Below are 17,643 nucleotides of genomic sequence, written 5' to 3'. Positions count from 1 at the left end.
CTTTACAGCAGGGTTCCTCAACCTCAACAACTTTAAGATGGGTGGACTTCAACTCCCAGAATTCCCCAGCCAGCATGGCTACCTGGGGAATTCTGGGAGTTGAAGTCCACCCATCTTAAAGTTGCTGAGGTTGAGGAATGCTGCTTTACAGGATACTGTAACCTTAGTTCAGATGCTTAGGATGAAAAGTAGAAAGGGAAACAAAGACATAGGGATTAAGAGAAGGGTTTTTTCCCCCTATGTTTCTACATTTTTCTTTTTTTAATTTTTTGAGAGTAATCAGATGTGAGGATTAGCTTATATGTTATGATGTTTACTCAGACTAGAAGTCCTCTCTATGATCTTCATTCAAGACCTTTCCCTGGTGTCCTTACTACTAAACTACACTCATTGGGGTTCTCAGCTTCATTCTCTCTGTACTCCCTGAAGTGCTTCATTGCCCACATATCTTCCCTACCTTAGAATACAGTCAGAGTTTCTAGAATCCATATTTAAACCTGCATGACTAGATATACATAAAACAGCAAGAATCATAGTACACACTCTTTTATAATTTATTTAATATTGATGACAAATAGAGCCAGAAAATAAAAGTGATTATTTTGCAATGATTCTGCTGATGTGTTTCAGTTAGGTTTGCCTAACTACAACCTAACCTTATACTTATAGACCAAAATGTCTGGATACAAATAAAAAGGCAGCTATTCATTATACATATTCATATAGTATAGTTATCTGCTATTGTTTAAGAACAGCTGGTTTCATGTCCATTTTATACCAATGGGAGATGGTTAAAATTAATGCTTACAAAACAGGAGCATATACAAACACATACGTATATTTAAAGTAAGGTTAATATATTATGCACACTATTTGAAAAATCATACTAAAATCAGTGGGAATTACTGCTTTTGAGGAAACTTTCATTAGATAGACTGCAGCATATTTTGTTATTTTTTCCTTATAGCAAAAACTCGACATGCCTACTTCTGGAGTAGCTCAACTCCAGAATTGATCAAGGAAGAGTACTTTAGAATCTCTTCCTACACTCGGCTTTTCTTTGTTTGGGTTGGCTTACTGAAAAAGTATACTAAGATTGCCTCATTCTTATCTACAAATGGTGTTCTCTCCATATAAACTGTAATATATTGCCATAAATAATGCATTACAGTAATGTATTAGCCATAAGTTGGTAAGATATTAGAATATTAAACAGACCTTCTCTTTACTGTTATGTTTGCAAGTGAACTTCTCTCCAATGGCTCTTGAATACGATACAAGTTTTGTTGAAAGGAAACTGTACCATATGGCTTATCATTGGCAGGAATTACAACATTCGCCACTCTATCTAGTCCAATAGTACCTCCATTGGAAGCCTGGATCAATTCCACTCTGATAATCTACAAAATATTTTGGACAAAAGATAAATTATTCCTGAGATTCAAGGTATTAGCAATCTAAAATGTATAATTCTCTCAAGCCAATGCTCAAGAGAGTCCTAGTAGAGCTCAGGGGAACAATTTTCATTCCTGCAACAGTTCAGTATATTTCTTGGAAAGTTGTTCTAGAAGATAAAAGAACTATGGATCAACACTGGAGAACTGGGAGATTTTTTTGAGCAAAAATCCTTACCCTGTAGCAGAAAGTTTTCCCTGGATCCCTGTTATCCCCACAAATCAATGAATATTTCCATTTTCAATAGCAACATCATCATCATCATCATCATCATCATCATCATCATTATTCCATAGTATTGCATTTTCACAAGTCCCATATTTTTTTACCTATGATTTTCATCAGCAAACATTTTTTTTTAAAAAAAACAAATACTATTTTTTCTTTTCATGTTTTATCTTGTTTCTGAGCTTACCTCTTCAATTTCTGGAACATCATCATCCAGAATCTCTAATGACAAGTTCTTCATGGCTTCCCCAGGGGAAAATTGAATGTTGCCTAAGAAGACATTCAAATCACTGACAGCAAATTGCCCATCAGTGGTGGCAATCCATTCAATGGTCACATTGCCAAGTGTTCCAGCATTGCGAATAATTGGCAGATCTATCATCACTGTATTGGCCTCAGGCTCTTTGACAACTATATCAGTGATCTGGAAAACTAGTAACATGAAATTTTATTTTTTCACTTTAGTTTATTTTTCCATTCATTACATACCTTTTAATACACATGTTAACTAGCAACTGAATTTTGGTAATCAAATGCTAATAATCAGTGGACTTTATAAGCTACTGTATAGTGTAATTTTGAATAGAATTTTCCAAAACAGCAATCAAAGCTTGCATTGTCCACTCCAACAACACAAGAGCAAAAGTGGGAGTGGGATCACATGGAAACCCAGCACCAGAAATGCAGTACCTGCATTTTTGCTGTCTAAGTAACCTCGTCCTCATTCAAAAAAGAGGCAGTAGAGTCCACAGAACAGAACCTAATGACATTCAGGTAGAGACAGTATTGCTAAATCTTCTACAAATGCCTTTAATCTCTGTTTAATAGGAACCTGAGGAATAGGAACTTGAGAAATAGGAGCATGAGGAAGTTCATAAAATTTTACCAACCCAACTCTTAATTGTACTGAAAAGTTTCCCTGTTAGCCCAAAATGCTGGCTGGCTCAATCTTTCTTCAATTGTTGGTTAACAAAAGTAAACAATGGGCTATGCCTTTAATATCACTGTATTTATTATATTTATATTTTAATTTTATTACCAATTGCTTGAGGCAAATACGAACAATATGTACTGTTTAACTTCACCAAAACCATGTGAAGTAGATTAAGTAGGTTTAAAATAGGTTCTGTTCCTCCCCTCTCTCTTTTGATTTGTATTCATCTTGCTTTTGAAAAGCCTTCTCTAATGTCACAAAAGAATACCCTAATTTCACAGAGTACACAAGAGACCAGTTTAAGATTTAGGACCAAAGTAGCTTTCATTCTATGAATAGCAGATGGGGCGGGGGGGGGAGAGGGGAGTAGAGACGGGGAGGGCTAAAGTCTTCTTTCCTGGGGTCACAGTACTTATCAAGAGCCAAAAAAGGATTACATGGGCTGTAATGTTGAGTTTGGGTCTTAAATTTTAAATTGCCAAGTCCTTGAGAGCCCAGTGTGAGAGCACTGACATTAATCTAAAGCACTTTATCATGGTTTCTGAGGCAGTGTCTCCCAAAAAGGAAGGAATGTTTAGTACTAAGATAAAATATTTTGAAAAGAAATGTTGTTGAGATGAAAAGCAGATTTAAAATTGTTAATTAAATCTATTGTAATATTCTTCAATCCATGGATGGGATTATTAACATTCAAATGCCACCTTACCAAAAGATCCAAATGGATCATCCGAAGCTTCAATAGTTATAACAGACTGAGTTAGACTCCCAAGTAGTGCTCCCCCTGTTGTCTGATTGAGCAGCTGCACAAGGAAGGATTCTTCCATTTCAGGGTTAATATCATTAATTATATAAATTGGCACAGCTTTACTGGTCTCTCCTTCTAGTAAGACAACATCTGAGGAGGCTACACTGTAGTCTTCACCTGTGTATGACAAAGATGCCTATTCAAAAACATGGTGATGCTATTTCTCTATAACATTAGTAATGCAGGTCTGATGAGCAGAGTCTATGATAAAGATTGGAGAAGATAATACGGAATATGTTTGAAACAATACCAATTATTTTATCCTATAAAAATATTTGGCGTTCATGTTCCTTAACCATTCCATGTTTCATATTGCTGCAGCCCAGAGCTCCCTAAATGGTGGGTAAGAGCTTCTTTGGAGAGATGATGTTGGGGCACATGGTCTACTGAAAACAGGCACCAAGAAAAGTGCATATACAGATGATCGTACTGTCTGCTCTGAATTGATTTTTCAAAAGCTAAGATGGCATGCCTTTTCATCAAATGAATCTGTTTTACCATGAGAACAATAAATCGGGAAAACCCGGAAGATGATCTTAGGTTAATTAACGCAATAATCGGTTACATGCAAATCTAAATTAAAACATATCATAGAATGCCCATATAAACCTGAATTCAGCAAAGGAACATGTGTTCTACGTTGTATGTTTTTCTTTTGCTTATTCCAAGCTGAAACATTTCCATGTCTTACCCCATTATAAAGCCACAGTATCAGAATGAAGGAGGAAAGTAAACAAGCATTTCAGTCACTTGGCAGAGGAGGATACTAAATTGTTACCCTGAGAGGAGCTTGGATAGCATCACACCACTATCCTTTTCCTCTCCATAGAAGTCCAAAAAGCAATACAAGGGGGTGATATGAGTTTCTAGAGGAAAAACTAATGGCCAGACAGTCAAGGCAAATGCTCTTTTAAGAGTTTTAGCCTCAGTACTACTTTATATTGTTTATGGGAATGGTGAAAAAGTAATGCAGAGAAGAGTCCTGATTTCTGGAAAACTACCTTAAGTCAGAGTTTGCTTCTGAGATTTTAGGAAGCACTGCTATCAAACTAAAGCACTGTAAAAAAAGAGATGAGTATTGTCACCTAGAAGATCTTGAATTTTGCACCAATTTATTATTTGACATTTATACAACAGTCTTATAATGTTTCTTATTACTCATGCAGGGGCTACACTGTATTATAATATCCTCCCTGGTCTCATCTATCCATTGAGATGGACAGCATCAAGTAGGAAGCCTGACAATGTATTTAAAGTGGGCTCCCCAGTGCAGTTATTTTGCCTTAATATATGGATGTAGTTAGCAAAAATGAGTGACTGGAATGAGACCAATGAACACAATCCCATTCTAGCCATCACACAGGCTGAATTGCATGAGTAACAAATGCTCAAATAGCAACAAAATATTTGAATTCCTGAATGTGCTTAAAGATTGTATGACATGCAGTCATATCCCATACAAAGCTTTGTGACATTATTCTTGCCATTTCCTTATAGCTAAAGTCAATGTACATTGTTGTACATTTTTGCCATTTCATTGTAATCTCTTCACCCTCTTACCAGCAGTTGCTGTTATTGGCACTGCTCTAAATTTCACAGAAACATCTGCAAAAATTCCTCCAGTTCTTGTGACATTGATTATTGGTCCAATGTAATTTTCAGATACTTGGACAGCTGGTGCAGAAAGCTGTAATGTTCCAAAAGCATCATCATTGGCATTGATAATTATATGAGCAATCGTATCAGCTCTAGATCCAAGGCAAGGAGAATCTGAAACTGAAATACAGAAGAACTTTGAAGGATTTCCAATTTATTTTCTACAATAAATGTACAATGGAATTTCATCTACTATCAGCTCTCATTTAAATCTCTAATATATAAATGAGGGTAGTAGCCAAGCATGAGCTGTATAAACGATAAGATTAAAATGGAACATATCTATGTTTAGAGACAGATACTAGGGAGACCTATCACTAAATGACAGTTACTGGGGACATAAAGCTAGGGAAAGCTATTACATTCATACCTTGACTACAACTTTATAAGAACATTTTGGTGTAGAAGAAAAAGCATTGCGGGAGAAGCAATCTGGTCCCTCCCTTTAGATACCTATTTTAGAGGGAATGCCCTGTCAGATGGATATAGACAGACAAACAGATATTGCTGATAATATTTCTATTGTGTAAAGTAAATAGAAAGATCCAAAAAAGCTGTCCAGGAACTGAAAAATGTGGGGAAAAATTACTTGAAAACTGGAGGATCCATCATTCATCATTCATCATTTAAGGAGGCTCTTAATACCTAATTAATATACCATATTTTTCCATCAATAAAACGCCCCCATGTACAAGACGACCCCCACTTTTCCAACCCAAATTAAGAAATCAATATTTTAAAGATAGTGCAGAACACATTTTTATTTAGTAATTAGGTAACATTGACCTGATACACTCAGTGGGAGGAGGTCCAAACCGTCTCTCTGCAGCTCTATTTCCAGGCTCTTTTGCATAACTGATTACATTCAATCACGAGTGAAACTGCCGATAGCTTGTCTCTGCAAACAGACTTCCTCCAATTGGTTTGTTCAGCATCAGCTGACGTCAGTTACATAAGGCTCGTGATTGGAGGAAGTCTGTTTGCAGAGACAGTATGGGCAGTTTCACTCGTGATTGGAGGCTCGTGATTGGAGGAAGCCTGTTTGCAGAGACAAGCTATTTCACTCATGATTGGAGGCTGGCAATAGGAGGAAGCCTGTTTGCAGAGAAAAGTATGGGCAGTTTTGCAACCGCGCGGTTCTCTCCTTGACTTACTTCCTTGCATAAGATGCCCTTCAACTTTTAGTGTAAGGATTTTAGAAAAAAGTATCATCTTATAGTCGGAAAAATACGGTACCTAATTTCTCTTTCAATGGAAACAACAGGGAGCAAGGCAAAACATATGGAAGAAATCAAGAGAGATCTTCAAAAAGGTCAGTATTCACTGTATTTTCTAGCTGCAGTTTACCCCACTCCATCCCACTTAAGTCTGCAGCTACAGTGGATTTTTGACCAAATCCATCAGGGTATTTCCTATAATTTTATTCTTATTTTTCCACAGATTTAGCATGAAATATATAATTAGATCTAAGATTCTTGTGATGAAAGATGCAAGATGTTTCTTTTTTCTCACAGAGCTTCAAAGCTGAAATCATTCAGATTATTAGGAACTAAAGGAAAGGCACTATGACAGCCTGCAGGACTTGAGTGAAAATCAGAATATAATTGTTCAATAAAGTGGGATAATTAACACTGGTAATGAATCCTCTACCACTCACAAACATTGCCACCAATTTGCTAAGATTTGACTATGCTCTTCGCCATGCACTGATATAAATTTGGAAAAACTAATCGTAATATAAATTGTTGTAAAAACCAAACATAGCAAGCAGAAACTGCCAAGGTTGAATGACTCCTTATTCCAACAATTTGGAGTTATTTGCTTTTGGAAATATAATGCAGTGACAGCAAGCTCTTGTTTTCTATAAAGGCTATTGGCTCATAGAAAAAATAAATGACCACCATATAAAAATAATAAAGCATCTACCAGATACGTTAAGCTTTTCCCACAGTAATAATTTCCATGACTGAAAAGGCTTAACACTAAATTTCTAACTGCCCTACTACAGTGTTAAAAGCAGAAGAGTCTTACTGTTCCCCAGTGCCAGTTCAAAACTAGGCAAAATACTCAAGTCCTTCAATTGTGAGCCAGAGAGATTATTGTCGGTCTCTAATCAATTCAATGCAGATTCAGACATCGGATTTTAGATGTTGAAAGGAAAGTGTCCAACATCATCTAATAATTTATGTTTAAATGCAATGCTTCAATACATTCATGATTAAATTGTGGAAAAGTAAGCAATGGTTTTCTAAGGACATTGGTTCTGATACTGATTTGCAGTAATTATAGCAATGTTACTTGCATAGGCCAAATAACCATTTATATACAGTACAGAGAGAGAGGAGGGTAGGTGTGGAGCGGGGTGGGGGAGGAAACGCAGGAACAGAGCAATATGCACAGCCTATTTCCATTGGATTACTACCATCATATCAGTCATCATTTCTAAAATTACCAACATGGATCGTGTCACTTTATTGCTAATAGAAAGAATGCAATTTCTTTATCAATGTAGTATCTATGTTGTGGAAAGGTGATGAGGATATGCCCATAACAATCTACTTGCTCTGCTTTAGCTTCAATTATTACCTTCCACTATTATTCAGCTCCCCTTCATGGATCACTGCCTTGTCGTGGCGAAGGGGCTTGCGTAACTCAGTGAAGCCATGAGCTATACCGTGCAGGGCCACCCAAGACGGACAGGTCATGACAGAGAGTTCTGACAAAATGTGGTCCACTGGAGAAGGAAATGGCAACCCACTCCAGTATCCTTGCCAAGAAAACCCCATGGACAATGTTAAAAGGCTAAAAGATATGACGCCGGAAGATGAGCCCCTCAGGTCGGAAGGTGTCCAATATGCTACTGGGGAAGAGCGGAGGGCAATTCCAAGTAGCTCCAGAAAGAGTGAAGCGGCTGGGCCAAAGCCGAAAGGACGTTCAGCTGTGGATGTATCTGGAAGCGAAAAGAAGGTCCGATGCTGTAAAGAACAATATTGTATAGGTACCTGGAATGTAAGATCTATGAACCAAGGCAAGCTGGATGTGGTCAAACATGAGATGACAAGATTGAACATCGACATCTTGGGAATCAGCGAACTGAAATGGACGGGAATGGGTGAATTTAATTCAGGTGACCATTATATCTACTACTGTGGGCAAGAAACCCTTAGAAGAAATGGAGTTGCACTCATAGTCAATAAGAGAGTGGGAAAGGCAGTAATGGGGTACAACCTCAAAAACGACAGAATGATCTCAGTGCGTATCCAAGGCAAACCATTCAATATCACAGTCATCCAAGTCTATGCCCCAACCACTGATGCTGAAGAAGTTGAGGTTGACCGCTTCTATGAAGACCTACAACATCTTCTAGAACTAGCACCAAAAAAAGATGTCCTTTTCATCATAGGGGATTGGAATGCTAAAGTAGGAAGTCAAGGAGTAATCGGAATAACAGGCAAGTTTGGCCTTGGAGCACAAAATGAAGCAGGGCAAAGGCTAATAGAATTCTGTCAAGAGAACAAGCTAGTCATAGCAAACACTCTTTTCCAACAACACAAGAGACGACTCTACACATGGACATCACCAGATGGTCAATACCGAAACCAGATTGATTATATACTTTGCAGCCAAAGATGGAGAAGCTCTATACAGACAGCAAAAACAAGACCAGGAGCTGACTGTGGCTCAGATCATGAGCTTCTTACTGCAAAATTTAGGCTTAACTTGAAGAATGTAGGGAAAACCACTAGACCACTCAGGTATGACTTAGATCATATTCCTTGTGAGTACACAGTGAAGGTGATGAATAGATTTAGAGGATTAGATTTGGTAGACAGAGTGCCTGAAGAACTATGGATGGAGGTCCGTAACATTGTACAGGAGGCAGCAACTAAAACCATCCCAAAGAAAAAGAAATGCAAGAAAGCAAAATGGCTGTCTGATGAGGCTTTACAAATAGCTGTGGAAAGAAGGAATGCGAAAAGCAAGGGTGAAAGGGAAAGATATAAGCAATTGAATGCAGATTTCCAGAGAATAGCAAGGAGAGATAAGAAGGCCTTCTTAAATGAACAATGCAAAGAAATCGAGGAAAACAATAGAATGGGGAAGACTAGAGATCTCTACAAGAAAATTGGAGATATGAAAGGAACGTTTAGTGCAAAGATGGGCATGATAAAGGACAAAAAAGGCAGGGACCTAACAGAAGCAGAAGAGATTAAGAAGAGGTGGCAAGAATACACAGAAGAACTATACAAGAAAGATCTTAATGTCCCTGATGTCCACGCTGGTGTGATCACTGACCTTGAGCCAGACATCCTAGAGAGTGAAGTCAAGTGGGCCTTAGGAAGCATTGCTAACAACAAAGCTAGTGGAGATGACAGTATTCCAGCTGAGTTATTTAAAATACTAAAAGATGATGGTGTTAAAGTGCTGCACTCAATATGCCAGCAAGTTTGGAAAACGCAACAGTGGCCACGGGATTGGAAAAGGTCAGTTTATGTTCCAATTCCAAAGAAGGGCAACGCCAAAGAATGCTCAAACTATCGTACAATTGCACTCATTTCACATGCTAGCAAGGTTATGCTCAAAATCCTACAAGCTAGGCTTCAGCAATACATGAACCGAGAACTACCAGATGTACAAGCTGGGTTTCGAAGAGGCAGAGGAACTAGAGATCAAATCGCCAACATTCGCTGGATCATGGAGAAAGCACGAGAGTTCCAGAAAAATATCTACTTCTGCTTCATTGACTATGCAAAAGCCTTTGATTGTGTGGATCACAACAAACTGTGGCAAATTCTTAAAGAGATGGGAGTACCAGACCACCTTACCTGTCTCCTGAGAAATCTGTATGCGGGCCAAGAAGCAACAGTCAGAACCGGTCATGGAACAACCGATTGGTTCAAAATAGGGAAAGGTGTACGACAAGGCTGTATACTGTCACCCTGCTTATTTAACCTATATGCAGAGTACATCATGAGAAATGCCAGGCTGGAAGAATCACAAGCCGGAATTAAGATTGCAGGGAGAATCATCAACAACCTCAGATATGCGGACGATACCACCCTAATGGCAGAAAGTGAAGAAGAACTAAAGAGCCTCTTGATGAGGGTGAAAGAGGAGAGTGCAAAAGCTGGCTTGAAACTCAACATTAAAAAAACTAAGATCATGGCATCTGGACCCATCAATTCCTGGCAAATAGAAGGGGTAGAAATGGAAGCAGTAACAGACTTCATTTATTTGGGCTCCAAGATCACCGCAGACGGAGACTGCAGCCATGAAATTAAAAGACGCTTGCTCCTTGGGAGGAAAGCTATGGCAAGCCTAGATAGCATATTAAAAAGCAGAGATGTCACCTTGCCGACAAAGATCCGCATAGTCAAAGCTATGGTTTTTCCAGTAGTAATGTATGGCTGTGAGAGCTGGACCATAAAAAAGGCCGAGCGCCGAAGAATTGATGCCTTTGAACTGTGGTGCTGGAGAAGACTCTTGAGAGTCCCCTGGACTGCTAGGAGGTCAAACCAGTCAATCTTAAAGGAAATCAACCCTGATTGCTCATTGGAAGGATCGATAATGAAGCTCAAGCTCAGATATTTTGGTCACCTAATGCGAAGAGAGATCTCTTTGGAGAAGACCCTGATGCTGGGAAAGATTGAAGGCAAAAGGAGAAGAGGACGGCAGAGGATGAGATGGTTAGATAGCATCACTGAAGCAATGAGCATGAAACTGAGCAAACTCAGGGAGGCAGTGAAGGACAGGAAGGCCTGGCGCAATATGGTTCATGGGATCACGAAGAGTCGGACACGACTTAACGACTAAACAACAACAATTATTCAGTTATTTCTACTAGCAGCTCTAGTCTCACAGTAAAGTGATTCTCTGACATTAATCAGAAGCATATTCTAAAATTGGGTTTGCCATGTTAAAAGGAAAAAAAAAACAACACAGCCCAAGATACATAGTAGTCATGGTTGTGTGTGTGTGTGAGTGAGTTAATCTTGACTCCTGGTGACTACATGGACAAGTCCATGCAGTTTTCTTGGCAACTTTTCAGAACTATTGCCTTCTTCCTAGGACTCAGAAAGAGTGGCCCAAAGCCAACCAGCTGGCTTCTGGGCCTAAGACAAGACTACAAGTCAGATTTTCCCACTCCTAGCTCAGTACCTTAATCACTAAACCAAAGTGGCTCTTAGTCATGTACAGTGTTGCTAAATATAATTTTGTAAAGAAAATATAATTTGGATTAGGCTTTAAATATTATTGAACAAGAGTAACACAGAGTTAGCCTTACATGGCTGATGATGGATTTCTCCTATCAAAGTGGCACCAAGAAGCTCAACAAATACAGATTCTGATTTCTCTGGTTCACTGTCATCCAGAATAGGGAGGTCTAATGTAGCTTCACTTTCATTGGCTGAAAGGATTACAAATCCTGAAATGGGCAGATAATCTTCCTCCACTGTTGCCCTTGCAATATTTGATGGCAGATAGGCTGATTCATCTTCATCACGCATGGTTCTATATGTAACATTGACTACTCCCAAGTGACCTTTCAACCTTACTATCGTAAGGGTGACATTCTTGGTTTCTTCCTCAACTTTGATTGGCCTATTTTTTTCAGAGAAAATCAAAAGTCCATACGGGTCATCATTTGCAAGAATAGTTAATGTAGCATTTGTGTGAACTCCAAGCCGTCCACAAGTAATATTAATGATATAAACTGAAAATGTCTTGTCTAGTTCTGGAATTTCATCAGGCAAAATCTGCACAGTTAAGTTTGCTTTTCTTTGCTCTGTGTGGAAAGTTATGTTGCCACTTGTTGCAACCACATCTTCAGTATCATTTGGCACTATAAACCAATATAACATCACCTGGGACAATGCACCATGATGTCTAATAACCTGAAAAGCAAAGCAATACGTCATTATTATTGTATCATGGAGGACAAATAATCAAATCAGTTAGCTAAACAGAGGTTCCCATGTCACCTTACATACTACACAAATGTATATTTGCAGTTTTAGTTAGCAAAATGAATTTGAGACACGATTTCTAGGCACTCAGCAATTTTTATAATCCTTTCTGCCATATAGACACAATCCCCTGTCTCATGAGCATGGACCCCTTGTATATAAGATTATTATCCTGTGACCTATGCATCTTGTCACTGAACTGGAGTATCACTAATACAGGTGCTGTAAGTTAGTAAAAAATGAGGTATTTCCAATTTCCTGTCTCATGAAACTCAGGTATCCCTGCCTATTAGAGAGAGTAGGAAGAGAGATTATGACAACTACAGTTATCATCAAAAGAAATCTTATTTTTGAAAAAGTATATAGGCATGGAGCATTTCCATAACAAGTAAAGTATGAAAACTCAAGAATAATATATGGGACCATATCTGTTGACCTCAAATGTGATAGTTCCTCTTCCATCCTCAGGTTCTGTTCCATTCAGAGAGAGGGATTCAGCACTGAATTCAAAAACGCCATGAGCATCATCAGAGGCTTCAATAGTCACTATGATATGAGATGCTATTCCCAGACTGCCTGCTGATATCAAGGATAAATATATATATGATGCATTAATTCTAACAAATTAGTTAGATCACATCTTCACTTATAATTCCCAAAGTTTAGTAGCCTGTATCAAAATAAATGCAACTGAACTGAAACAGATGTTATTTGATATATCCAAAAAGGTTTGAACTGCAACCCTTAAACCCTAGATCCAGAGAAAAATCATTTAGAAGAAGGCAGCTTTTCTGCCACTTCCCCCCCACAGCATTCATCTATCATATTGATAATCCTCTTCCAAAGGTTGGAAGATCTCATTAAATAGAATAAATTCCATTCCTGGAATATATCTCCACATGATTTTCAGAGGATTCCCCTTTTTCTAACTTAGTTGTTATAGCTTATCTCGTTCAGCAAGCTTTCCCAATCTTTCTGGATCTGGGGAAGAGCTAGGGGACAGAGGAATCTTTAAAATCATCTTATATGTAAATCATCATGACAGAAACATGGGAGGTTGGCACGAGAGCTTTCTTACCATGCCAGGGGTGGGGGGGATCTGAAAACTGTACCCTGAGACACAGAGAGCTCTGCTTATGTCTCCATTAAGGAGCTGGAGGAAATCTGGTAATATACTTTGAAAATAAACCAGTCTGCATGCTTTGAATAGGAAGGGAAAAAAACAGGCAAAGCAAAATAAATTAGCTAAGCTCTCATTAAGGTATGATTGTACAACATTGTACAGTTTCTTTTCAAGCAGTATTTTTCAAACTTGGCAACTTTAATATGTGTGGACTTCAACTCTCAGCATTCCACAGATAGAATTCTGGGAGTTGAAGTCCACACACCTTGAAGTTCCCAAATTTGAAAAACACTGTTTTAAAACAATGAACCATACATCTGAGAAAGGGAAAAAAATCCATAATTAACTACTTACCATATTGATGGACAGGAGGAAGGAAGTCCAAATCACCATCACCACTACCACTGCCACCATTAAAAAGTTCAGCAACTTTAAGAAGACAAAGATACACAATACGCATATATAATGCAGATGATAGACAGCATTTCAAAACATTTGGGACAAAAGCAAACAAAGAAGATGGACCTGAAAATTTTTTAAAGAATTTCAAAACCTTAAGGAATGTTAATAAAAGCCAAAGATGATGCTTTTTTGTTAGCTACCTACATATATCAACTATCCTTAACTAACAGTGACATATACTTGATAAGTGAAAGAGCAAAGAAATTGGAAAAGGCAGAATCTATAAACTGAAATTCTCTGAATTAGTATGTGCTAGAAACAATGCTAAAACAAATACTGGGCGGGGGGGATTTAATTAGTTACAGAATAGACTTCCTCAAATTGAGCTTGACTTCTGTTAACTACAGAAGCCCATGTAGTTTTCTTCACAACAAAGCAGAAGCGGTTTTACATTGCCTTCATCTGTTTCTTTTTTTTTAACTTCACAGTCTAGCCTATAGCCCAGGGATTTCCTGGTGGTGTCTCATCCAACTTTTAACCAGGTTGGATTTTTAAAGATCAGCCAAGATCAGCTAGGTACTAATTTCTATTCAAAAGTTTGCTCTGATGCTTAGATTAGGAAAGCAATATGCAGACATATTGTTTACTTTTAGGCAATTAAAGGTGGAGAGAGAACCTCACTACAACTTATCAAGAGCAACTTTACATCCTATGATGACACTAAAAATGAAGATTGCAGTTTGACTCTGATTTGATTTAATTTTCCATCCTTTAAATATGCCAAAGGTGAACCATTAAGATAATGGTTAATACCAATTTTTAATTCTATGGCATGCAAAAAAGTAACACGGATGGCTGGGAACAGTGTGCTTTCATTTTCCATAACTGATAATGATACAGATTCTTGGCACAGGGCTACATTATAGATATCTGCCATGCAAGAGTAAATGCAGCAAAAGAAATCTCTGTGCAATAATGCTCTCATGGTATCAGAGGCAGTCAACTGTTGGAATTGGCTTCAGTTCTGGGGTTACCATAAAGCTAATGAACCTGGTATATCAAGTTTTGGGGAAGCTTCAGATAAATGTGTGTCAGATAAAGGGGAGGTTTTGACACATACTCTAGTATCATGATACCTGACAACATACATAGTACTTACTTTATGTGGAGTATTGTTTAGTTTAACAGTGAAGATACGCAGCTAATATCTTCAAAAGAAAATTAAAGATCGAATGCTTTTTTGAAGAAAATTCAATTCACTTTTGAAAGAGAATGAATTAAATGTAACTCAATTTCAGTTCCCAAAGAGACAGTATGTGTTAAAATTATTCTATAAGCCTTTACCTGCCCCATCTGGATTCAGCAATTCTACTTTGAAAGCCTTTTCCAGTTCAGGGATAGAATTATCTGTAATGTTAACAAGAATGTGCTTGTATCTTTCTCCTGGCAGAAATTCCAAGGTGCCTGTAATTCCCTGCAGGGAAAAAAAAAAAGCTAAAGCTTTTATGTATTAATATCTGTTTATGGAAGTAAGAAGGGAAAAGCAATATGAAATATGTATTTTGTTTGTATGCCAAGTAATACTGTATACGTCTGCTCTGCTTTTCCCAGGACACATGGTGGTCCCACTGGGTCACAATTGAGAGAAGATTATTAGGAGCCTTACTGAAAATTACAGGAATGCTGGTGAGTTCTGATACTTTCTACTCTCTCTCAAGTTGAACACACTGGTGATTGAATCATCCCACACAATTTGATAACCTCACAGTACAAGAAGAGGTGCCTCCCTTCTAGGGAGGCGTAAATTACATTCGCGTGCACATACACACACAAGTGCAAATTACACACACACACAAAACACAAACATATACTGACAACTAGTGTTAATATTAATGTTCAAATGGCACTGGAATTTCTAGGACAGATGACCAAAGTATCTTGAATGAATTGTGCTCCTATTGACCACTGAAAGTGGCAAAACTGAAGGCTCGTTAGAATCCCCATACTGGCATTCACATCTGTCTGCTCTTGGTTTGAGCAAATCTAAAACTGCTTTCTGACATTCTGATCCATCATCATCATCATCATCATCATCATCATCATCATCGTGCCACCCAACTCCCAGCGACTCTGGGTGATTTACAAATTATTTAAAACATTAAAGATAAGAAAAACAACAAGGGACAAAAATGAAGAGTAAAGATGGCAAGGATGACAAAACTGGATGGGAACAAAGGAAAATAACCTACACAATCTAAAGGTGGCTTCACTCACACTTGCCAAAGGCGTCAGCGAACAGCCAGGTCCGTTTGAAACACTAGTAGAGTGGGGGCCATTCAGATCTCAGGGGGAACCTCACTCCAGAGGGCAGGTGTTACTACAGAGTAGGTGTGCGTTCAGGGTCCTGACAGATGGCATTGTTTAATTGGAACCCAAAGTGCGCCAACCATGCCAGATCTAATTGGCCAGGCAGGTACTATGGGAAGCAGGAGATCCCTCAAGTAACCAGGCCCCATCTCATGCACGGTTTTACAGGTAATGACCAACACCTTGAACTGCACCTGGAAGCAAACTGGCAACCAGTGCAGCTTGTAAAGCAAAGGGGTTACATGGGCTGGCCCATTATTCCATGTGCAACTGGTACACCAGTTGAAGCTATGCAAAGAGCTGTGAGTCCAGGAAGACCCCCAAATTGTGCACCCCCCGAATGGGAAAGTGCCACCACACCCAAGGACAGGGATAGAATATCCCCAGATCTAGGCTGCCCTAACACCCACAGCCACTTGGTATTGGTAGGATTGAATCAGAGACAGTTCCTCCCCATCCATATCCATATAGTCTTTAGGCATTGGGACAGAATCTTGGCAGCCTCTCTTGACCAGCCCAGGGTCAATATATATAATTGGGTATCATCAGCACCCACCATAGATGCTGAAAAAGAGGGGAGAGAGAATAGAGAACAGAACCCAGCAGCAACCCAGAAAGGAGGGGCCTAGGGAGCAACATCTTCCCTGAACCAACACCGACTGGAATCAGCCACAGAGACAGTATCAAAAGCTGCGAAGAGATCAAGAACCACAAAGATGGATGCACCACCACCACCAACACAGCTCAGAGTCCAAGCTCAGAGTCCAAGTCAAATCAAAAATGTATTATGGTCATAGATCAGCATAACTGAGCAACTGTATCCACCATATAGCCTGAATAATCCTTTCAGTGGCCCAGCACATGTTCCAAGGGGTTCTCCCTAACCAATAGGGACCAGGTAACCCTAAATAGGGCCACTGGATGGCTAGCAACAGACACAATAAGGGCAGAGAAATATTGGCATTTTGCTGCCCTTATCACCACAAGATAATCCCCAATAAGGGCTTTTATCTGTGTCCAGTCAGACTTGCTTCAAGTCTTCCTCCAACAGGACTCCAAGTATCTGGTGCTTCATCTCCTGGAGCTCCTCAGTAAACCAATGTGTGCCCCAGGACCAGTGCACAGGGAAAGACTGCATAAGATGATATGGTCCAAGACCCCAGCCACCCACCAATTCCAGGCAGCAACTAGGGCCCCTGCTGAACCACCCACCAGATCCTCGGGGAAAACGCTAAGATTTCTCAGGAACCCCATTGGGTCCATCAGTCACTTGGGTCAGGCCTACTGAACAGGCCCTGCCCCTGTGCAGGGAGGGGTGACACCAGTTAGTCAAAAGTCAACCAGAGAGTGATCTGTCCATGGCAACAGACTGATGCTAATGTGCTCCACTGCCCAAGATCTATGTGAGGCTACCGATATGTGTTAGGCCATCAATTACTTAGGACAGTCCATGGCTATCATGGAGGCCACAAACCCTGACCCACCACGGACTCAACATCACAGGGTGGCAAATTGAAATTCCCAGGCACCAACAGCCTAGGGAACTCTACTGCCAATCTAGCAACGGAATCTAAAAGCTCAGGCAAGAATGCCACAGGCAGCAGGGACAGCTGTATACTAGCAGCAATCCCAACTATTCCCTTTACTCTGAAACACTGACAAGTACACATCGGCTATACTATTCCAATCATAAATTCATACAGGC

At 39.3% G+C, this 17,643-nt stretch overlaps 1 protein-coding gene across 1 annotated transcript in view; it reads right to left on the bottom strand.

The window, feature by feature from the left end:
* The window catches only part of ADGRV1 (adhesion G protein-coupled receptor V1), a 275,296-nt gene that overhangs the window by 202,921 nt on the left and 54,732 nt on the right, over window positions 1–17,643 (bottom strand). The window contains exons 25-32 of the mRNA XM_088130185.1: window positions 14,916–15,045; window positions 13,524–13,598; window positions 12,483–12,622; window positions 11,365–11,974; window positions 4,983–5,198; window positions 3,324–3,539; window positions 1,871–2,115; window positions 1,219–1,400 (exon numbers count right to left, since the gene is read on the bottom strand). Coding sequence (XP_087986311.1) covers window positions 1,219–1,400; window positions 1,871–2,115; window positions 3,324–3,539; window positions 4,983–5,198; window positions 11,365–11,974; window positions 12,483–12,622; window positions 13,524–13,598; window positions 14,916–15,045 — 1,814 coding nt within the window. The remainder of the gene's footprint in view (window positions 1–1,218; window positions 1,401–1,870; window positions 2,116–3,323; window positions 3,540–4,982; window positions 5,199–11,364; window positions 11,975–12,482; window positions 12,623–13,523; window positions 13,599–14,915; window positions 15,046–17,643) is intronic.

The sequence above is a fragment of the Python bivittatus genome, unplaced genomic scaffold (genome assembly GCF_059951505.1).
Source record: "Python bivittatus isolate LINGU-HERP-01145 unplaced genomic scaffold, Pbiv_v1 ctg000850_np1212, whole genome shotgun sequence".
In the NCBI taxonomy this organism is placed as follows: Eukaryota; Metazoa; Chordata; class Lepidosauria; order Squamata; family Pythonidae; genus Python; species Python bivittatus.
The sequence above is the reverse complement of the archived record's forward strand: the minus strand, read 5'-3'. Positions and strand labels throughout refer to the sequence as shown.